Raw genomic sequence first — 24428 nt, 5'->3', positions numbered from 1 at the left:
AAAATTTTCGAGACAACACCAACACAAAACGACATGAAACAAAACGAATGGCTTAATATGTGATTCACAGATTCGGAAATTTTGGTTGGTTGGTTGTTTGCAATGTTTTTAATTTTTTTTAAATATGTATCGGGTATGTCTGATGCTTTTCAAAATTGGTATATCATCAACACAAAAAAGACTACTTCTCGAACCCCGAAGAAGAATTTCAATTAAATTAGAAACTTCGGAAAGAAAACAATTGTTTTTTCAAGAAAAAATTGATCCTGTAACCCAACCAACTTTTTTTCAGAAAAAATATTGTATCACTAAACTTGTTAATCTTTCTTATCGTTGAAATATCTAAATTTGTTTATTTCCATTTCAATTATTCAAAATTCAAAGATTAAATTTCTATTTGTGGTACTGCCATAAAATCGATATTGAATACCATGAAAACTTTACAGAATGAAAGAGATAAAATATTTTGCCATTCCCAGAACCAACCACTAAATTATACTGATCTAGAAACTTACTGGACAAAGATTCATTGTTAAAAACAAAGGTAGGTATTTTCATTCATTTTGAAGGTTTTATACTGTATATTCTGATTCTCATGACCACCTCACAAGAATATCAAATCATTTGAAAACTTTTCCAATAGAAAGTATGATCGGTAAAAATTCATGGTAGAAATACATCATGCTTTTCTGAAATAACAGGTTGCTCGAATATATAAAGAACATCAATTCTGCCATTCGGTTCAAGGAAACCGTTACATCATTGATTTAATGAACGTGAAATATTTTTGAACATCGTCTGTTTCTTCTGAGTATAATTTTTTTAATTATTCAAGTAACACTTCCAAGTTAAGTGCAAGTTTGATACTGATACTGATGGAAAAATCACTGTATCCCCTCTAAATGTGAACAAAAATTGAAAGTTCTTATCACTTCTGTCAAGAAAATTACAATCATTTGGCTAAACAAATGGAAGAGAGGTAATATTATATTAGTTTTCTCGATCTCAGACATTAAAACTTCAGCTTACTTTTCCTTCACAACTTTTTTCATTTCATAGATGGTGATAGATCGATTTTCTTTTTATTGTAGTTACTACAACTATACTGATGAAACCATTCATTCATGATCTTTATCTTATAAAACTTTCATGTATAATGAATATTTTGCTAACCTGACCCTCTAGGTCCCACTATAATTACTCTTGGAACAATGGGTTTCAGAGTTTTGCGAATTTTTAGAAGTTCAACGCAAGATGCAGCAACCTCAAGTACCTGCCGATGTTCCAAATAGACTTCTCTGAGAGATGATTTGAAAATATCTCTCAGTCCACTGATGATCCTTCTCATTTCTGGCCAATTTGGTCGCACTTTACAGTACAAGAGATCCGTCAAGTTTGGATGAAATGGAGCTATGAAGTGGATGGTGTGTGTGGGTATAATGCCAAGTTGAAGTAAGTTTTTAGCGTCATCTTCATTGCGGATACAATCTACTATTATCCATCCTGTAATGAAAAATACATATTTCCAATGAAGTATATTCAATGCAGAATACTTATTTTTTTGAAAACCTGTAGGAGTAGTATATAACCTCGGACTAACAAGCTACAAGATTAACTTGCAGTTGTATTTAATAACAATAATAATATAATAATGATGATGAATTTGGAAGGGATGAATATTTCGATATTTTATGTCGAAATATTTATTTTCTAGTATTTATGTATCTCTCCTCGATAGAGTCTTCAGACATGATGCGATCTTTGTAAGAGTATTGGTACATGGGATGTTTCTTTTCCGCTTGGGGACCTGTTACTAGTTAATCCCAGAAGCTCTGCTGTTTGGGTCGGATCTTTCCTGCACTGATGAGAGATAATACCTTGAAACCGTTTGTAGGTGATCTACTCGTAATTTTAGCATGATCCTGCTGCTGGATGAACAAAAAACATCTGCGAGACTAACCACTGTGCATGAGGTATCTTGCTTAAATGCCTGTGATATAATATACATCATGGTCAGTTCATCATCTTCATTAGATAGTTGTTTTCCGGCAGGCATTTACCAGATCCTACGGTGTAGGTAGTTGAAAGAGGAATATTTCCAGATTTCATTACGAAATATTCATTACGTAATGTACTTATTAATAGTACGTAAATGTATCTCTCATCGATAGAGTCGTCAGACATGGTTTGGTAATAAAAATAATGATACAAGTAAGTTCAAACGTATTCTAATAATGGAACCATATGCGCGGTATGCTGAAAAATATCAAAATATTCCTGTATGCGAAATATTTTGAACAATCCTTTTTGGGCCCTAGTTTCAACTAGTTGCTTAGCAGTTGAAAGGCAGAGGAGGATGGTTGTTTGATGATCGATGTCGAAGCTTGGCTTTGTAACCGACCGCCTTGGGGAGCTTCGTTCATCTTCAGGTGAAAGACACCTTACCCTTGCTTCTCTCGTGGTCCCACGACATTGTAGATACGGACAGATACCCGACGGAAAAACAAGAGCTAACCCAGCCAATGCCGCGCATGAAGCTGAAGTAAAACCATCAGGCATCTGTGCAACGTCTTCTATTTGGAAGATTTCGTCGCAAGTAACTTCCTATATATACTTTTTTATTATCGATTTCTCAGAAAATTTTATTCTTGACAACAGTTGGTGCATGTTCCAAAACTATACCAAGTGTACCCGAAATGGCTTTATGACAAACACCATACAGTATAGGCCAAAAAATATAAAGTTCGTTCAAGAGTAAAGTACCCTTATTTCAAAAAATATAAAAATATGTTGGAGAGAAAAGTTGCTTGGAATTGAAAGTTATGTTTAGATACGAAGTCATGGCCTGCTATTCGAATTTTTTTTCTTTTATATATATATATATATATATATATATTATATATATATTATATATATATATATATATATAAATTGGATAATGTTAGCGACTGGAGAAATGTATGGTAAAATGGATTAACAGGGTCTCTCAGTCAAAAAATCAAAAATCAAACTCTGTTTTACTTTGCCAAGCTTTCGCTTCTAATGGGAAGCTTCTTCAGGGCCTATATTTAATGATTTTTTAAATGTGAAAGACTAGAAAAGTATTTTGATTTTCATGGAATCATTTTCCAGCAGCTTGACTGCATTAACCTTTGTTTTCTGGGTATTTGATCTTAATGTTGTTGAGTTTTACCTGCGTTCTTCTTCGTCTTAGTTGACCTCATCTCCCCGTTAAGGTATCGAATATGAAATCTGAAGTTTTCACGGATAGGAATATGCTGAACTGGTTTTCCAGGTATTTGATCCGTGTTTCGACAAAATCTCATTTGTCATTATCTAGGTGTGCTGTTACGTGTTCAGAAGTTTTGTTGACCTTGCTCAACTCACTTCTTACTACTTTATACTGGTAAAACGGTATTCGTTACGTGTTCAGATATAGAGTGTCCATAAACTCTCTACTACCTACTACTTAAATGTTGTTGAGTTTTACCTGCGTTCTTCTTCTTCTTAGTTGACCTCATCTCCCCGTTAAGGTATCGAATATGAAATCTGAACTTTTCACGGATAGGAATATGCTGAACTGGTTTTCCGGGTATTTGATCCGTGTATGTGATATTATCTCTAATTTCACCGACGTTTCGACAAAATCTCATATGTCATTATCTAGGTGTGCTGTTACGTGTTCAGAAGTTTTGTTGACCTTGCTCAACTCACTTCTTACTATACTGGTAAAACGGTATTCGTTACGTGTTCTATACACGAAAGTTTTTTAAAATAAACGTCATGAATGAATGGTTTCATCAGTAGTAGGTAGTAGATAGTTTATGGACACTCTATATCTGAACACGTAACGAATACCGTTTTACCAGTATAGTAAGAAGTGAGTTGAGCAAGGTCAACAAAACTTCTGAACACGTAACAGCACACCTAGATAATGACAAATGAGATTTTGTCGAAACGTCGGTGAAATTAGAGATAATATCACATACACGGATCAAATACCCGGAAAACCAGTTCAGAATATTCCTATCCGTGAAAACTTCAGATTTCATATATATATATATATATATATATATATATATATATATATAATATATATATTATTATTATATATATCGTAAGAAGACTATGAGAGCGAAAGAGAGAGAGACAGAGACAGAGATAACTTCAAGCCTCTTCCTAGATTTGACAAGCTGTAGAAAATTTAATTTCCTGGAAAATTATTTCTTGAATTTTGATAAAAAACCTGTAGAAAAAAAATAGACTTTGTATGTTTTACCTTGGTTATAAGCATTTTCTGTACGAACCAAATAAGCCAAACATTTCGCAACCATTTCTGAAGGAACAGTCAGCAAATCTCGTCCGAGGCATTTTTGTAAAATTATAGGTGTGATAATGAACTGGTTGGTTGTGTTGGCAATTTCTTTGCTGATTTCTTCCAAATTCACCCTAGGCGATGGCAACATTATAACTCTAGCGACGTCCCTGCTTTTGGCAGCATTCGAGATAATTTGTTTGGTGAAAAGTACATGATCTTCAGGTTTCTGGATTACCAACTCCCGAGCGAGTTCATGAAAAAGCTCATATATTCGGTGCTTTTCGAGATATGGAATATGCCACGTGGGAAATTGGAGAGGTCGTTTTGTTGGATCTGACATTTTTAATATTATGTAATTTGACGTTTTCGGATTCGATTTGACAGTTTGAATTTTTTCCAGATATCGTGCTCGCTGTCGATGACCACAAACACCTCCACAGCTTTAATTCATTTATGTTGAGAAAAAGAAACTTCTTGGCTTTCTTCTTCACTATCGTTCAATAAAAAATGTGGAAAACTCACAAAGAAAAAAATAACTACGACAAAAACATAAAGATATGGACATAATGGTAATAATAATAATGTGATGCTATCCAAAACGATAACGACGTCTGTTTGAAGGTGGTTGACAATGTTTGTCGTGTGCATTTCATCAGTTCGGACTTCCATTATCTGATGTAATATAAATTGATTTGAAATCCCTGAAAGAATCTGTAAAAAAATACGTGGACGATACTTTCATAATATGGAACCATGGAAATGCAGAACTAGACACTTTCCTGAAGCACATCAACATCACTTTCATAATGGAAAAGGAAGTCCACAACGAATTTCCATTCTTAGACGTATTGGTGAAGAGAATCGAAACATCTGTTTATTGAAAACCCACTCACACGGGACAGTATTTGAACCAGGAATCCAACCACCATCAATCGACTAAGAGGGAAATCATCAAGAATCTACTAGACCGTGTTATCGGGCTCTGTAATACAAAGGAAGGTCTCGAGAAGGAACTAGGCATCATCAAAAATGACCTTCAACGGAATGGTTACTTCAGAGTGATGGTAGAACAAGCTTTAGCTAGAAGACTGCAAGAGCTCCACAAGGAAGAGAAGCCGCCACAACCAGTACTTGTACTTCCCTACATCAGAGGATTGTCGGAAAGGATAAGAAGGATCGGGTCCAAGTATAACATCAGGACGCGGACTGCGATTCCAAGAATTACATTTACCGGATACCCTGCGAGTGCGGAGAATCATACATCGGTGAAACTTAGAGGTCATTGAAAGTCCGCATTGCTGAGTACAAGAAACACACACAGCGAGGAGAAACCAGCAAATCCGGAATAACAGAGCATGTTTGGACTCATCAACATAACATCAAGTGGGCTCAAGCTGAAATCATCCACAAGGAGGAAAACTGGTTTAGGAGAAAATTCAAAGAAGCCGCGTATATGTTGTTCAACAACGCATTTAGTCAAGCTAGCGTAGAGATACGTAACATATGGAAACCTCTAATCGAGCGGAACACGACCAACTGCCGCCAAACGGTCATCTCCTGCCAAAACCAATGAAGCGGTGAGAGGGAAGAGGGGATGTAATAAGTCCAGCTATCACCCGAAAACGATTGTGGATACTAGCAATCGAAACGTCGTGAAGTAACTTGGTTTGGAATCTTTTAATTGTTAATTTTCATTTCTTGTTGATAATCATTTTTTAATTTTCAGCTCGTGTTAATAGTTCAATTTTTTTTTGGTTTGTTGGTTGTTGCTTGTATGTTATTTCTTTGTAATTTCAGTTTTTTTTGTTTAATAAAAACCGTTATTTTCAGCTAATCTTTTTAACTTTTCCACAGATTCTTTCAGGGATTCAAAATCAATTTATACTACATTAGACAATGAAAGTCCGAACTGATGAGATGATGATGTCTCTTGTCCCGAAACTCAATTGAGGATAATGAGTAATTTTCGTATGATTCAATGTTCATATGAAATTAGTTGTTTCGAAAGAGCTTTTCTCTTCCAGTATGTATCTCAAAGAAACTTTATAAAGAGTTTTTATTGTAGTTATTTGGTTTCTTCTTATCATTGAAAGTTTCCTCCATTTTTTGTTTAATGACAGAGAAGTAGAAAGCCAAAACTTTTTTCCCAGAAAAATAATTTCTATTGAAGATATTCTTCTCTTATTTTGAACATTCATTTTGAACTTGGGATACAAATAGGTACAATAACCTAGGTAAAATCCAAGGTAAGCATCAACTAATAAGATTTCTCTGAGGATACACTACAAAAACACGGTTTTGTCTATTTTCCACGATATTTCTTTATTGTTGACTAGTTTCGGCTATTACACCATTTTCAAAACTAACTGATTACATTTTGAAAATGGTGTAATAGCCGAAACTAGTCAACAATAAAGAAATATCGTGGAAAATAGACAAAAGTGTGTTCTTGTAGTGTATCCTCAGTGAACATGAATTTCCACCAAATAAACAAGTCGTCAATCAAAGAAGTAATGAGATTTCTACAAATTAAAACACTTTCTCCTATACTATTAAATAATGAGGATTGCGAACAAACACTTGAAAATAGCACGCCCATTTGTTATTACACAATATTTCACACAATTTTTTGAAGTTCTTATAAAAATGGAAAAAGACAAAGGAAGAACATTAAACTTAGCATACTATTTGTGGAAATAATTAAACATTAACACATATGTCCACAGCTGGTAACTGGTAAAGAAAACTTTCTGATATTCAACTGTTTTAATTTGAATTATTCATTGCCATAATTATTTCATATCAATTATTTTACAAATAATTTTGAATTTACAGTTGTGATTTAACAGTTGTTCATATTTTATGGTCAAATAGCGTAAAATGATTCTACTAAAAATACTTTTCCTGCATCTGAACAAAAAACTGTCCTTCGCACGCGTTTCGCTAAACAGCTTAGCATCATCAGAATCATCATCTGTCTTTAATCGATAGTCCAAGTATTTTTGTTTGATTGAAGATTGAAAATGATTCGATGCACTCTAACTTATTATTATTTCAAATGCATAATTATTGAACTGATTAAATCAACCGTTGTATGGTGTATGAAGATTGGGATACAGTCCTCCCTTACTCCCTTGATATTCTCTGTTATGTCCATTATTTGGACTGGATCCAAACTGGCCAATATTACCATATCTTCCAGTATTACCAGATGTAGATTGCCCTCTATTTCCATTCTGCCAATCTCTATTTACTCCAAACGCATTACTGGGAAATGAAGTGATGTTTGGTTTAGGATGACTTCCACCAATTCCTCCGTGAGGATTTCCAAATTGCCTTCCATTTCCATACATATTATTATTGTTCAGACTGAATTGTTGAGTATTTCCTTGGGCTGGGTTTGGATTGATTGGGCCATTGTAACCAAACCTACCATTATTCGGATAAGTCTGGCCTCCACTTCCATATCCACCAATGTTGCCAGAACTTGAAACCCCATTTTTATATCCAGTGTTATTTGGTCTGAACTGATTGAAATGTCCAATTCTTCCATTATTTGTCACTCCACTGTAATTGGGTGATTGTGGTGCAGGAGTTCCATAAACCCCGTTTGGGTTGTGATTAAACTGATTTCTATTTCCATAATTCATATTATTAGGATATCTGATTCGGTATTACCAGTAATTGGCCTTCCGTTATGAAAAGTGTTAGTGTTATTTGGTTTTGATTGACCAAAGTTTGCATATTCTCCGTTAGCACTTGATGGATATGTCTGTCTTCCATTTCCATATACTCCGTTACTAGGAGAAATTGAACTAGGATTTCTATTTATACCAGTATTATATGTTCCTGTATATCCTACATTGGTACTTGGATTGGATGTTCTTTGATTTCCATATCCTTGATATCCATTTCCACTACTGGGATTTGGGTGGTTCCAGCTCTGACCTCCACTTTGATAACCTTTTGTTCCACCATAACTATTTTGACTGGTGTTATTTTGGTAGGATCCATTCACATTGTGGTTAACAAAAGTGCCAAAAATCAAGAAAAAAACTAACAATGAGTTCATGATGTAACCAACTCTTGTCTTTGACAAAGTATTATTTGTCTGAAGAAGTGAAAATTTAACGAATGTTTACATTTCCATATCAAATCACATGCGATATTGATAATAGAGGTCAATTTCAGACATAATGCGCCGTATTTATCTATGGATATTTGATGTCATATTTGATATTGAGTGGCCAAAACATTAACTATTTACATTGCCATGAAAAACCTCTCAGTTTAGAACTGGGATAAGACAGTCTAATATGTATTTAGTGATTATGAACTTTTACATAATTGTTTTGAATTTTTTTTTACGTTCAGAAATGTTAAAACTAATGTTTAAATTATTCAGCAATGTATTAGTTAACCGTAGAAGACTGATGTATTAGAGTTGGATTTTTTAAATAAAATGACATATATTGCTTTCTGAATTTGTATTTCGTAAGAAAATAAAAAAAAATATGTAATTACAACGGTTTATACAAAGTGGTTCACAAGTTTCCAGAAATAACGTCAAAGTGCTGATCTCAACATGTGACCTCATCTTCAACGTAAACTCATTTGAAGAATCTGTTATGTTATGAAGATATCGAACAAAAATTAAGCCAAAGTTCTTTGCTAAAATAGGATTAAAAAGATTTATTCATATTTTTAATGGAATTTTTATTCAATACGTAATTTATCCGTGATTTTTTTTTTAATATAGGGCCGAACAGCTAATCAGCGGTTCAAAAGTTATAACTAAAATAGTGTCAAAAAATGTATTGTTTTTAACATTGAACGTCTCCGGGAAAAATTTCGGAAACAACATTTCTGATTTCAAAATAAATTAGTAGATTTTCAGGTGATCAAATATTCTGGGAGTTTCAAGAAAAGAGATTTATGTGATGACAGTTTGTTCAGGTAGCTCTAGAAAATTTGAACACATAAAAATTATAAAAATTGGTAAGAATTCTAGCCTCCTTTCCAATGAAATAATAATGTAGAATCTATGAGTTTCATCGATTATTACATCATTACATGTAAACATTTACAGAAAAATGTCTGTAAATAAAATTGTGTTGAAAATGTGTTTTATTTTTATAGTATGATCAGAACCGCTAGATATACTCTGTATACCAAGCTTATTTAAATTACATTTTGAAATTTATTGAGTTTCCATTAATACCGAGCAATTCGAAGACAAAAATATCCTAATTTGGTTTCATGTTCCTTTTAGAATAATTTTAAATAATAATAAACAAAAACACTTTCTCATTGCCACTTTTCAAGCTGTACAAGATAAATTGTACGGTATTATCCATCGAATGGCATTTCGTTGAATCAGCTCAGTGAAAAGTTATTCGAAGTCAAAGTCGAATTCATTCTCAATTCAGCTGTTTTTCTGAATGATTTGGCAAAAATATTTTGTTCAAAAGAATGTTGCTCAAATATTTTACAAAATACTAATCACACTTTTGAAGACTGTATCAGGTTTTGAAAGTCAACTTAGCCAACTGAAACAAATTCCGAAATTTGATGTAATGACATCTGAACCCTGTGCTGCACTTGATCGATAAAAAGTGACACATAGAAATGCCACATCTATTTTACCTGCTGCATACTAAAAGTGTAGGAATTGATCTGTCAACTATTGATTTGCGGTATAATTTACGGAGCTCGAATTGAATTCAGGTCAGATATCGCTAAGGATCTGAAATTAGAATTTTCAAGACGACCGTTGGGATGGGAAAATTCACTACTACTCTACTCAAACTCACTTGAGTAGAGCTTAGATGATGACAGCACGACCAGCTGTCGAAAACGCTCCCATATAATTAAATAGGGGTTATTCAAATCCTTTTTGTGACTTATATTAATATATATATAGAGACTAGTTATAAAAAATTATTACAATGTGTTAAAACAACGATAAAAATAAAATAAATACAACAATAAAAATTAATTGGCGCTCCGGGGCGACTTCATTGATTCCAGTGGCGCATTTGCTTTTTCAGCTGCAGGAAAACTCGGAAAAACCTGCAGCACCACATCATCCGAAGATCTTGATCTAACAATGTCCTCTCTCTCATAAAACAAAATGTAGGGTGTCTCCAGAGGCTCCAATAAATTCAATGCATCGCCAGAACACTTCGTGACACGACTATCGTCAAACTTAAACAGTCCGTTTCTTCTTTGACCAAGGCGTAATAATGACCACATTCAACGCCAGAACCACAGTGAACAATGACTGCATGAATATTATAACAGTGGTCTGCTAGGTTGAAATGTTCATCTATTTCGAACCTTCCAAAGAGTTTCTTGCTTCCGTTAGAGGTTGAGTCTTGTTTGAAAATCATCAGTGTTATTATTAGATTGACTGGTGCCTCAGCTATACTTGTTATATATATATATATATATATATATATATATATATATATATATATATATATATATATATATAGACAAAGAAGATTTTATCGAGTGTGTATGATATACAAATCAAAAAATAAATAATTAATGGACATAACACTCCAAAAAGGGGGGGCAAACCGCGGACACGTGTTTCTGGCTATTGGCCTCATCAGCGCGGTGCAGCCAAGCGTAAGATGGACAACACTTGTTTGCCGAAAGCAGGAAACAACACATATGCACGGAGTCAACAACAGGAGCCAACCGCACATTTGTGGTTCCAGTTAGAAGACCTAGAATTCCCAGGCTACATCTAACATGACCACGTAGGCAGCTATAGCTACCTGCGTGACATCCGGGTCCAGGATATAAATATAGACAAAGAAGATTTTATCGAGTGTGTATGATATACAAATCAAAAAATAAATAATTAATGGACATAACACTCCAAAAAGGGGGGACAAACCGCGGACACGCTTGGCTGCACCGCGCTGATGAGGCCAATAGCCAAAGGGTAGTTTTGCCTGACTAGTTAAGGAGAAATAAGGAATATTGTTGGGGATGCAGTCAAAAAGTACTGGGCTGTTGTTTAAAATATACTCTTTGTTATATGGTCGAGCTTTCGAGAATGTTTATTCCCTTAATCAAGACATTAACTTGGGGTTATAGTAAAAAGTCAGACGTTGCAATGAGAAAGACAAAGTTAATATTTTCCATCATGTAGAAAAGTGTCACACATTAACATTTTATGTTTCAGAGAAAAAGTACAAAAACTTACTTTATTTAAACATTTAAAACATTTGAAATTTTAAAATTATTTCACTGGCCATGCATGGCACTTACTTTGAACAGCACTTTACTTTGAAGTGCCATGCATGGCCAGTGAAATAATTTCATTGTATATATATATATATATATATATATATATATATATATATATATACGACTGGCTTATATAACAATAGGTTATTTTTGAGTGGGTATTTCAGTCAAATCTCTGTGGGCTATGGAAACCCTATTTTCTGCTATTCAAGCTTTCGGAAATGTATTTTTTCTTTTATCAAGAATATCTACAAAAAGTTTGATGCAAATATTATATAGTAATAAAATATTAAAAAAGCCTCACCAAAGTTAGTTTGAAATATAAATAGGCATATAAATCCAAACATAGAGAAGCCGAAAAGTCAAATGCAAATTTGACGTTGAAATTTTGTCACAGCACCAGAGAACATGTGATTTTTAAGATATTTGCAAATACAGTGAGATTTTAATGATGTAAATGATATATAATTTTTTATATTGAAATTATTTGTTTAATTTTATTGATCAAAAGTTAAAATATAATTGTAAATTTGACTTAAATTTTGTATTTCTGATTTTTTGTTCAGTCAAAAGGATATTCACATATATGGTTCACATAAGTAAAAATAATAATAACTTGAACAATATAATAACTCAAAAACAGAATTAAGGGAGACAACAAAGGCTCTGCGACAAAATGGCTACGGACCAAAGATCATTCAAAAGGCCATCGACAGACAAAGAAGAACCAAAAAAACATCCACTAGTTCGACAGAAGACTCTCCACACGACAGACAATCTGTGACACTACCTTATGTCAAAGGTGTGACCGACAAAATCGGGAGAATACTAAGACGTAAAAACATCCGGACAACCTACAAACCGCACAAAACGATATCCAGTTGGCTGCCCAGACCGAAAGAGAGAATTTCCCTAGAAAACCAAGGAGTATATAGCATCACATGCGAGGACTGTGGTCAACAATATATCGGTCAGACCAACAGACGTATATCTGCCAGAACCCAGGAGCACAAAAACTCGATAAGAACAAAACAAACCTCCTTTGCCCTCTTTCAACACCATCTACAAACAGGTCACAAGATTAATTTTGAGTCCACAAAACAGATAGCACAGGTGCAAAACCCAAGAATTCGACAAATCAGGGCAGCTATCGAAATCGAAAAGCAAGGCCTCATCAACAAAAGGGATGACTCACTAAACATCCCAAGGATTTGGAAAACAATAATTAAAAACAACCCCCAAAGACAACCACAAATTGATAATGAACCATCGCAGGTAGGAGAACCGCCAGAAGCCATTAACAACCCTCAGGTAGAAAAACAGGTAGGAGAACTGCCAAAAGCCATCAACAACCCTCAGGTGGAAAAACAGGTAACAAATCCATACAACTTACGCAAGCGAAACCATATAAAACACCACAAGAAGAACCTAACATCAGTTACACCTCTCGAAGCGAAGCAGTTACTCTTCTTGATAATGCTATCTGAGATGATGGCGAAACGTCGACTATCGAATAGTACACAACGGATGAACACCCGGAAAAACAACATATATATATGTATATATATATATATATATATATATATATATGTATATATATATATATATATATATATATATATATATATATATATAAATATATATATATATATATATATATATATATACTATATATATATATATATATATATATATATATATATATATTATATATATATATATACACACAATCGATCGCTTCAAAAACACTTCACTACTTTCTTCGAAAGCTTCTGATAATCCCTCTTCTATATTCTCTAGTTTACTATCAGTGTCGTCGGTTAAATCAATAATGAATTTATTTCCACCATTAATATGGAAGTGTCCAATCTCCATATAGTCTTTTTCAACTAAAATTACCTTTTTAATCCTTTTCTACCAGTCTTTTTCGGTAATATTAGATACTTCTTCTCAAATTAGCTCTATTACCTTTTTATCAAATTTTGGAGAATTATTTTTACGCCTGATGCTTTGTTTCAATTTTCCTCAAAACAACTCCCATTCCTCGAAAATATTAGCTTCCATGTTCTTATGATAGTCAACATTGCAGTTGCACATAATTTCAAAGAATTCGGAACCCATCCTTTACTTCCTCCGCAATGCACAATGATTAGTCGCGATCCTTTGTTTGCAGGCGCGTTAGGCGTATACATTCTCGAACCATCAGTTCGTAACTGTGTCGTGAGTGTCATACCAAGTTTCGTCCAAATATGAAATTTTCCGTTGATCTTGTCTATATTTAGTTATTTGTTACGCAATTTCACTATTCTTCTGCTTTCCATAACTGCTTGACGTTTGTTTATTATGCCGAATCTAAATCCCAGTTTCTTTATCCAATTCTGAGTTTGTCAGCTCGCGTTATGGCCGGAAGTTTTCAATTTCTTCCTTATGATTTCAATTGTAGGAATCTCATTGCTTTCGTAACAGTGATATATTGTTTCTTTAATGATTTTTATTAGATGAACATCTAAAGGTTTTGGTAATCCCGCATCAAATCGCGTCTTGCGTTCATAAGGTTTGTTTTTGATTATTTTACGTACAGGAATTTCGGTCAAATCTGATTTTGCTTGTAATAGTTTTTTCCCTCGAAACCAAACTTGATATGTAGATTCTTATATACATTGAAAGATATTCTCTGTGTTTCAATAATCAAATGCATCCGAATCTTATTAACTGGAATCTCTTTTTTGCGTTGTTCACCATCGCTATTGGAATCACTACACAGGAAAAAGTCTGCGTTGTTATCACACTCGTTATTACTATTAGTACTTGTCCAAGGACACCACTTTTTAAACAAATAAAAAAAAAATGTAAGTAATTATCACTTCACCAATATCGAATTCAAACACTCAAATCGCGATCAGTTCCTGAACAATTTAACAAAAAATTTCCTCTTTGCAGTGAGGCTCGTAAAGAAAAACTTCATGCATATTTCAATTCTTACAAAAAAAAGCACGAAATTACTAGTTCGTTGCATGAGTGAGCAAGAAAAATCCACAGAAGCAGCGTTACGTGTGTACTGGACGCTTAATAAACACCAAAAACTATTTTCAGATTCTGAGATGGTGAAGGAATATATGTTGGAAGTAGTCACGGTACTTTTTGGAGGAAAAAAGATGTCGCTGCATTTCAAAGTATTCCATGATCAGCGAGAAGTAATACACGATAAACGGAAATTTTAGCTGCTGATATTAAAAACACTCTTCTTGAACTGTTGCAAAAGGCACCTTGCTATGCAATAGCACTTGACGAATCATGTGACATTGTTGATGACGAACAAAAGTCTAATTTCGTAAGATTTCTTGATATGTATTGAGTGTCAGAATTTTAGGGAAGAGTCGCCAGAAATTTTGTCGTTGAAAGGTTACACTCGAAGAGAAGGTTTATTCAAGGTCATTGATGAGTTTATTACTGAATCCAACATTATTTATGATAAAATGGTGTCACATTCAACTGACGGGGTGCCAGCAATGATTGGCAAAGAAGAAGGTGTATACTAAAACCAATAATGATTGAGAGTAGAAGTAAGCCCAGTTGACAGCAAATCGGGGGCGTGCTTATTAATTTTTGAGAGGGTTAAGAATGAAAGAAAAATTCTTAGTACAATTAGTTAAAATATTCATACACATTTTTAATTTATTTCATTAAAACTTTGCAATATCGTAATTTACCTAATCGTTGTAGTCATTAGGTGGGCCTTATGAAAACGGAGTAACTTTTTTTCACTATTGGGTTGCAGCAATTGATAAGTGAACTCTTGATAACTGTTCTCAAGCTTTCGAGTAACTTAAACTCAGGGGTACTAGAGAATACAAATTACAAATTTTTGATAATAGAATATAATATAAATGTAAATGTACAAATTTTCGTCTAATCTTCAACCTCAGATTCGTCACTGTTGCTACCGCTATCATCAAAGTGAATTATGATTGGTTCAATATTGTGTTCAATACGGTTGTCTACGTCCCACATTTTTTGCTCTTCTTTCAAAACATGCTGCATGCATTTCTTCCAGTCTTCTGCAGAAACAGTTCGAATAGCTTCTTGTAGGTGATGTTGCACGTCCACTAATTTAAATGTTCTGTTTTCTCGTGCCACATATCCTTTTACTTGCGCCCAGATTAATTCTATTGGGTTTAATTCGCAGTGGTATGGTGGTAACCTTAAAACTGTAATTCCACGACTTAACGCCATTTCATCCACTGCGAATTTTTTATATTTGTCTGTGTGTAATTTTGTTAGCTGAAATAGTTCTGCCTTTAAACTATCTTTGTTATATTGGATGTTCTTATTAATTAACCATTCTTGAATTGCTGCTTTTTTCCATGATTGTTTCGGTAATGGTTCTAAATGTCGACTATGGTATGGGGCATTGTCCATGACGATGACAGACCCAGGTTCCACAAGTTAATGATGCCTTCAAACCATTTTTCAAACACCTCCGCATTCATCTCTTCATGATAGTCGCCTGTTTTCTTAGATTTAAATATTAATTCACCATTTGGTAAAAATCCACTGTCGCTTCCTATATGCGTAACTATCAGACGACTACCTTTTCCAGATGGCTGTTTTAACCCAACTGACAAACCTTCATTAAAGGCTTGTCGTGCACTTGTTATATTACCATCCTGCCATACTTTTTTGACCGTATGTCCTTGGTTAACCCATGTCTCGTCCATGAAGTATAATTTTTTTTTGAGCTTCCGAAATTCGTCAATTTTTCTTAGATAGTTTCTTCTCCATGCTATTATTTCTTGACGTTCAATGAGAATGCGTTTCCTGTCAACTTTTCCGTACGTAAATTTCATTTCGTGTACAAGTTTCCTAAAAGTTTCTTTACCCATTTTTGGGACCAATTCATGATCGCTAAGTGCCTTCAGAACTGTTTGTAGTGTGGGCAGCTCATTTCTGAAAAAGAAACTGTGAATAGTTCTGCGTATACTGGTTTTGGCTTCTTCATCAACTGTGATTTTTTTTCGTCCGCTACTAGTTTTTGGCGTTTGTACGTCCCCATGAATTTCTGCTTCTCTTAGTATTTTGTAAACCGATTATTTTGGTACACCGGTATAATCAGAGCACATATCAACTAATTTATCTTTTGTAATTGTGGAACTTAATGATGTAGAAATGCCCGGTTGGTTATTCGGAGGTACACACGTACAATTACAGCACATATGCACAAAGTCATCTTTTGGTGGCTGATGATCTCTTTCAAGACAGTGAAATACTCGCAGTACAATTTGTTTTTCTCTTACTGACCGAGACTCCGACCGTTTTACCTTTTTTGACGTGGAAGGCCCGACCATGTCTCCCATTTTTTGAGTAGTTTGAGAACGGTGTAGAAATATAATTATGTAACGCTTAAACACTTATTAGCACTATTATTTTCACCAATTGTTATCACAACACGTCGATTGCTGACTAACTTAACTGCAAAACGTACAATTCACGCTGTATAATTCACAAACCAATGATACGCTCATGGCTGCAAGTACATTAGTGAGGACTGCAACGATGAGATGGAAGTTACGGTAAAGTGACAAAGACAGAAATATCGTTGCGTACAGCGTTGCCACTAGTTGTAATAAATATCTAACACTATACAGAAAATAATGAATTTTAACTGATCAGTAATCAGGAAATGTATAAGTATTACTCATTACAAGCTCATTACTGATTTTTGTCATAAATAATACCTTTTAATCGTACTAGTATTCTGTATTATCTATAATTTGCCACAACCTACAACTCTACTGCTTACTATATTTTGATTCTGCTATAAACTGGTAACGTAAAATTTAGATATGACAACGCGCTTTACTCTCAATCATTATTGGTTTTACTATAGTAAAGAGAATCAGGGATACAAACTCGAGTATAATACCGTATCAGTGCACAATTCACCAGGCAGCCCTTTGTGGAAAGCTTTTTTTATGAGGTCTCATTCTGCACCGACATTTCAAGGAGTTACTTTCTGAATGTGATTCAGCGTATTCTGACTTACTGCAACACAACAATGTTCGTTGGCTAAGCAAAGGTCAAGTTATTGAACGTTTCTGGCTAATAAAAGAAGAAAGTAACTTCCTTCTTTCAAAACTTAGATATGGAGAGAGTCAGAAAGCACTTTGAGTTCATAACAAACAAGCATAATATGCTGGTCGTGGCTTTTCTAAAAGATATTTTGAAATATTTAAATACGCTCAACACAGAATTACAAGGAAATGGAAAATTAATATGTGATCTGATACAAAGCGTGTCTGCTTTTAGTCGTAAGCTGGATATCTTTAAGAAAGATATTGCAAGACAAGAATTTACTCATTTTCCGACAATTCTTAAATATAAAAAGAACTCTGAAGAAGAAATTGCAGTGTTTATAAAATTTCTGGCCGATCTCAGAAACGAATTTGCTACAAATTCCAAGACTTTGCAGAGATGGACAAGCTATCCATTTCTTAAATCGCCTTTTGAAGTTGATGTAGCAGCAGAATAGACAGATGTGGCACCAAGTTGCTCAATCTGTCAAAGGCATCACTTCAAATAGAGATAATTGATTTGCAAGAAGATGTGTTTCGGGCGAAACATGTCCCAGAAAAATATTAAAAATAAATATCATCCGATATTAACGAACGCCCACCTAGAAGACACACTTCTAATTTGCTGTTGTTTGTTTTCTAATTTGCTGTTTGCTCTTGAACACCAAACTATTAAAAACTGGCTCAAGACCGTCGGTGTAATTTATCACATTAATTTTAGGTCTTGTGTTTTATAATTTAGAATTTGATTTGAAACCAAAATAATACATAAGTAGCACTCAATTTTTATCAGTTGTTTTTTTTTGGACTTCGTCAAAATTTTCTCACAGTGTCCGGATCCCACCTAAAACTACTTGTCGACCCCTGTTCTACACCAATGCGTCAGCGGTATGAAATTACTGAACAATATCTAGAAACTTTATTGCAAAAAGATTTGAGTGACTTTGTCTCCGGAAATTCTCTAAAGCTGTTCAGAAAATTCGATTTGCCATGCGATTTTTTGAAGGATGGTGTTTTAATATGGTGCAAAAATAATTCACATAAGGAATGTATAGAAGAACATTTCAATGCATTAAAAAACATCAATGATGAAACTAAACAAGGGGTCGCTTTGATTGAGGAATACAATTACCTCAATAAAGATGAGGAACAACTGCAATTTGTTATAAAACCACTTATCTGTCAGTATTGATCATAAAAACTTAGAAACACGAATAACTCTTCAAGCTATGTAGGTATAAAATTTCAGTTTTTTTCGAGCGAAAATTATATGAGAATATTTTTTTGAATGAAATTCCAGCAATATTTGTAGGCAAAATATAACAGTATTATTTTTTAACTCTGAGAACTTAGAAATTAATTTTCAGTTCGTTTTAAAACTTTTAACTTTCAAAATTTAAGACTATTATAAAGAAAACGGCTAAATTGGGAATGAATTCAAGTTTGACCTCCATCAACTTTTGACTGAGTTGATTCATCGAAAAATGACATCAGACCTTTTTGTAGATCGTTCAATTCGCTACAAAAATATTTGATGAACAGTACAGTACAATTTATCGTGGATTTTTCATGAAAATCAGAAGATGAAAGAAACTATTTTCTTGTGGTATTTTTATGGAAAAGCGAAAAGTGTGATGCGGACAACCTTAATATAAATATTGAGGGCTCATATTTTCAGAGACCTACACAGGATCAGTCAAAAAGTCTTAAAGAAATTAAGTTGCTTTTTCTTCAATAGAACACCCTATATATTATTCTATATTTAAATTTTGCTCAAAATTCTGAACAAAATTGATATAACGTAGCAAATCATTTCCCAAACTCAACCGTTTTCGAGATATCGAAAATAAAAAAAATACATAATTGTTGAGGGTTGATCAAAATGCATGAAACGCTTAAATGTATTTTTCAATGAATGTCCAGGATATTTAAAATTTTATGAAAACAATAGTTATGCCAGGAGAAAAAAAGAGACAACAAGTTTTAATAAACAACAAATATTATCTTTGGAATTCCATTCAGTGAAGTGTTCAAAGTGTTTAACATTTGCCTCCTGACAGTAATGAACTCGCTGAATAAAGTTTTGAACAAAGTAGTGAATCAAAAATCATGTGAGGAGGAATGTGAAAAATGTCATGCCTTATTCTTTCTTGCAATTCTTCGATATTAGGCGGCCTATTTTTGTAGACAAAATTTTTTATGTGACCCCATGGAAAAAAGTCAAGTGGGGTCACGTCGGAAGACCAAGCTGGCCATTCAATTGCTCTCCTGCGTCCAATCCATTTATCAGGAAATGTTTTATCTATATATGCCCGTACTACACATCTAAAATGTGGAGAGGTCCATCTTCTTGAAACCATATTTGTTCTGTCGGCGAATTGGGATTGTTATTTTTCGGGAATAATCGTCAAAATTCTGGAGTAATATGCTATTGTTAAAGTAATAAATATCGTTCAGAGGTGAAATTTCCTTTTATAAAATATGGTCCTATTACGTGTATCCAATGTGGATATTGATCAATACCTATAGTTGTTTCAATTTACGTGCCCGTTTAAAGAAAATGTAGATTCGTCAAAAAACAATATGTGGTTGACAAAGTTGACATTTTCATTTAATTTATATATAATAAATTGATGAATATAGCCTACGTGGTAGGAAATCATAATGAAGAAAAGAGAAATGAAACTTTCTATGTTTTTTACCACTTTTATTTGTAACTAACGTTACTGCAGTTTCGTCCTATACGGGCATTTTCAAACTTACAAAATGAGTGTAATATATATACAATAAGTATAAGTTTGAAAATGTCCGTATAGGACGAAACTGCAGTAACGTTAGTTACAAATAAAAGTGGTAAAAAACATAGAAAGTTTCATTTCTCTTCTCTTCATTATCCATAATAACTTCACAGAACTCGATTCTACGATCAAAATCTTCTTCATTAAATTCTTGTACCATATGAATTATATATGGATGGAATTTTTGCAGTTTACAAATTTTTTGAATGAAATATCGACTCATGTTATGATTCAAAGCCCTCTGTGTTGCCGAACTTATTGGATTTTCCACCATATCTAAGATGACATTTACAGAAATTTCTTCATTTGTAACGCTTACTGATCTTCCACTTTTTGGTCGATCTTTGACACTTCCAGTTTCATGAAAACTGGAAGAAATGGGTTCCTGATTGGGATGCAATCCATTAAAAATATCCACAACTTGGTCACAACTTCACCGTATTCTATGATAATTCAAACTTCAATACGCTCAGTATCAGTTAAATATACCATTTTTGCGCGAAAATTATTTACACTAAATGTATTTTTGACATGTGTTGTCAAGATCATCACTTTTAGACAAAGAATGACGCGGTGTTGTTATGGAGCTGGAAACTTTCAATATGAAACTTGCTGGACCTAGAACTTAATGGACTAAAACATTTTTGGATAATTTATTACAAAGTTATTTTCAAAATTTGATATCTCGAAATGGTTGAATTTAGGAAATGATGTACTACATCAATTTTGTTTAGAATTTCAAGCAGAATTGAAATATGGAATAAAGAAAAAGCAACTTTATTCCTCCAACTTTTTGACCGATCATACTTAATTTTTCCGCCACACGTACCTATGATTTTGTAGGTTCGTGTGACAGAAAGCTGAAAAACCATCAGACATCTGTGCAATGTCTTTCATTTGAAAATTCGTCGCAAGTAACTTTCTATGTATGAAAAGCTGAAATTAATTTCATTCAGTTGGAACGACCACCGATATACTCTTACCTAGAACTGTGAAATTAATAGGAGAAAGATATTTGCATACATTGAACAACGATTATCTAATATTTCTGATTCATTGAAACATTTTTTGTCTCATATTGCTCATTGGCAAAATGCATAATTCTGTATGTCATCTTTCAACTTTTATTCCTAGAGGTCGTCTGACCATACCTCCAGTTGTGTAATGAATTGCACGTTAGAAGGTCTATTTGACGTGAAATTTGAGAGTAATGGAAGAAAGAGATGTAGTTGAAACTCAATTTATCATAGAAAAACGAAGCAGACTCAATGCCTGAACTATAAATTATTATCATATAATATTTGCTCATCATTTCGAAATCAGCCTCATTTTATCATATCTCCTTAGGAAGTTTAATTACGAAACTCCTACAGAACATATTCCATCTATCATAATATGAATTAAATCAAAATAACTCTGAAACGGACTTTGCCTCCTAAATGAGAAATCCGCTTTTCATTTGAGACCATTTCGCATCGCTCTGTTCTAATTAAATCTGTACGGATATCTCTGCTCTTTCATGAACTGTCTTCTGAATGAGATAAGTGATTACTTCCATTTCCACTTGTGAGTATTTCCAACGAACTACTATTTTGTCAAAAAACAGTACCGGAAATTGGTCGAAAAAAGTAAAATATGTATTATTCATCAAAATTCATTGTATTTCCTTCACAGTACGCCAATGAACAACCAATCATGAACATTGTTTGGAATCGACAATTACATTTTTTCTATATATTTTTTTCTTTCTACAGAGTAATAAAAACAACTATGGTGGACATAAAAAAATCTACAGGGACCATTCTGAGGCAGGCAAAGAAGTCGACAGTTGGTAAATAAAAATTACTGAATACCATCGGAAAGGGAAAATTTGCAAAGGTCGAGTTGCTCACCAGTGAGGTGAGTTCATGCCAACAAAACTAAACTTACGCCTGATTCTCTACAGAAATTATATAGAGAAGCAAGAATAATGAAAAAGTTAGACCATCCAATGATAGTGAAATTATTTCAAGTGATCGAAACGAAAAACTTTTTACCTGGTCGTGGAATTATGCATCAGGAGGTAATATGTGTGATTATCGGGCAGGCCAGGATAGCATGTAAGAAAATTATATGAGGGCGAAATGTAAGCAAACTGTCTCTGGTGTACAGTCACCAAAAAAGGATCGTTTATAGAGATTTGAAGACTAAAAACATATTGCTGGATGGTAAAATGAACATTGAAATTGCGGATTCTGGATTATTAAACGAATTTACTCCTGGAAAAAAATTGGAGACATTTTGTGGAGCTCTACTCAACAATATTCTACATATTCTACATACTCTACATTTCTGGGCATAAAATATGATGGACCTGAAGTATTTGTATAGTCATTAGGTGTCATATCATACAAGTTGGTGTCGAACACTTGTCCCTTTGAAAGTTCGACATTTCGAAAACTTAGGGAGTAGGTGGTTTATGGCGAATAGCAGATCCCTTCTTGTATGATGCCAGACTGTGTAAGTCTCCTGAAGAAGCTTTTGGTTCTGCATCCCACCAAAAGGGCAAGCTGGATGAACCGAGAATATGAAAATAAAGAAATTGAAAATTGTCAATGAGTCATCATTGAACAGTATCTATCACCAGTAATGAACCAAAATACCATGAAATTTAATAAAACTGAATAGTACCAATTTGTCTTATTACTCAAACCCTCTCCCCATTACAGGTATGTGTGAATATTGTGAAAAATTGAAGTCGGAGTGAATTACATAAAAATAATTCAATGTATATACAAGAGACAAAAGTTTTTCATAATCAGGTGAGATTTTCACTGAACAGTTTGCAAAACCGCAACACGTGTTCCACTATACCATTGCTTTCTCAGTGGTAAAAGTCGTGTTGCAGATTTGTGAAGTGTTACTAAAATACATCATGAATTTTCATCAAGTATAGTCTATCGATTCCCAATTGGAACGGCAATGAAAATAAAGTACAGTCATGAACATTTCTTGCCTGTGGCCCCTAGTCGCCCAGATAGTTAGTAAAAGTGCTATCAAATGTAGTTGCGGAATAAAGGCTCGGCTAGCTGGACTGGCTGAATACTAATTTTTTGTTCGTTTCACAATATTTCTTTATCAGTGCCATGTGTTCGTGGAGTTAGGTGAGGTAGTAAGTGGTTTTGCAAACCGATTTTTGAAAACTTTCTCTAGAGATCAATTACCCTAACACCAAACTGATATTTTTGCACTCGACGCGCGTTTCGCTAACAAGGTTAGTATCTTCAGGAGAAGCAAATTGATACTGAATCTGAAGACAAGGGTTAGCTGTTTATATACCTAAAGTTTTTTGGTTCGATGTGGACTTTGTTTGTTAAATAATGAATATCCTAATTGATTTTTCGGTAATTAACTAGTGGAACCACTACCTGCAAATTAATTTGTCCGCTTTTTAATCTATTGTTGACAAATTAATTTGCATGTAGTGGTTCCACTAGTTAATTACAGAAAAATCAATTAGGATAATCATCATTCAACAAAGTCCACATCGGACCAAAAAACTTCAAGTATATAAAAAGCTAACCCTTGTCTTTAGATTCAGTATCAATTTGCTTCTCCTGAAGATACTAACCTTGTTAGCGAAACGCGCGTTGAGTGCAAAAATATCAGTTTGGTGTTAGGGTAATTGATCTCTAGAGAAAGTTTTCAAAAATCGGTTTGCAAAACCACTTACTACCTCACCTAACTCCACGAACACACAGCCTTCAAATATTTGATTTTGAGGCAAAGGTAAAGTACTCTTAAATTGAAAAATCTAGGTAAATATTATTTTTAAAAGTTGTTCAGCATTGAAAAATGCATCTAGATTTGAAGTCATGGCCATCTAAGGGAACTTTTATTTTTTTCACCCATTTTTTAAATGGGGACTACGAAAAAAAATGCTAAAACGATGAATAGACAGCATCCTGTATACAACAGTTTATTTTAAAAGCCTGC

General features: G+C 33.8%; 1 protein-coding gene and 1 long non-coding RNA gene across 2 annotated transcripts in view; one reads left to right on the top strand and one right to left on the bottom strand.

Annotated features, from left to right (window-relative positions):
* Window positions 1–4754, bottom strand: part of LOC111515722 (adenylate kinase 8) — a 42751-nt gene extending 37997 nt beyond the window's left edge. Inside the window, exons 1-2 of the mRNA XM_074169942.1 lie at window positions 4280–4754; window positions 1174–1503 (exon numbers count right to left, since the gene is read on the bottom strand). Coding sequence (XP_074026043.1) covers window positions 1174–1503; window positions 4280–4658 — 709 coding nt within the window. The 5' untranslated portion in view covers window positions 4659–4754. The remainder of the gene's footprint in view (window positions 1–1173; window positions 1504–4279) is intronic.
* Window positions 4755–21781: 17027 nt separating this feature from the next.
* Window positions 21782–23126, top strand: LOC111515721 (uncharacterized). Its single transcript, XR_002723580.2, has 2 exons — window positions 21782–22019; window positions 22208–23126. It is a non-coding gene; the product is annotated as an uncharacterized lncRNA (long non-coding RNA).
* Window positions 23127–24428: the final 1302 nt, after the last annotated feature.

The sequence above is a fragment of the Leptinotarsa decemlineata genome, unplaced genomic scaffold, assembly GCF_025532065.1.
Source record: "Leptinotarsa decemlineata unplaced genomic scaffold, Ldec_3_MD MMD2_P_RNA_scaffold_6, whole genome shotgun sequence".
Lineage (NCBI taxonomy): Eukaryota > Metazoa > Arthropoda > Insecta > Coleoptera > Chrysomelidae > Leptinotarsa > Leptinotarsa decemlineata.
Note: the sequence above shows the minus strand (reverse complement) of the source record. Positions and strands in the feature narration are given on the sequence as shown.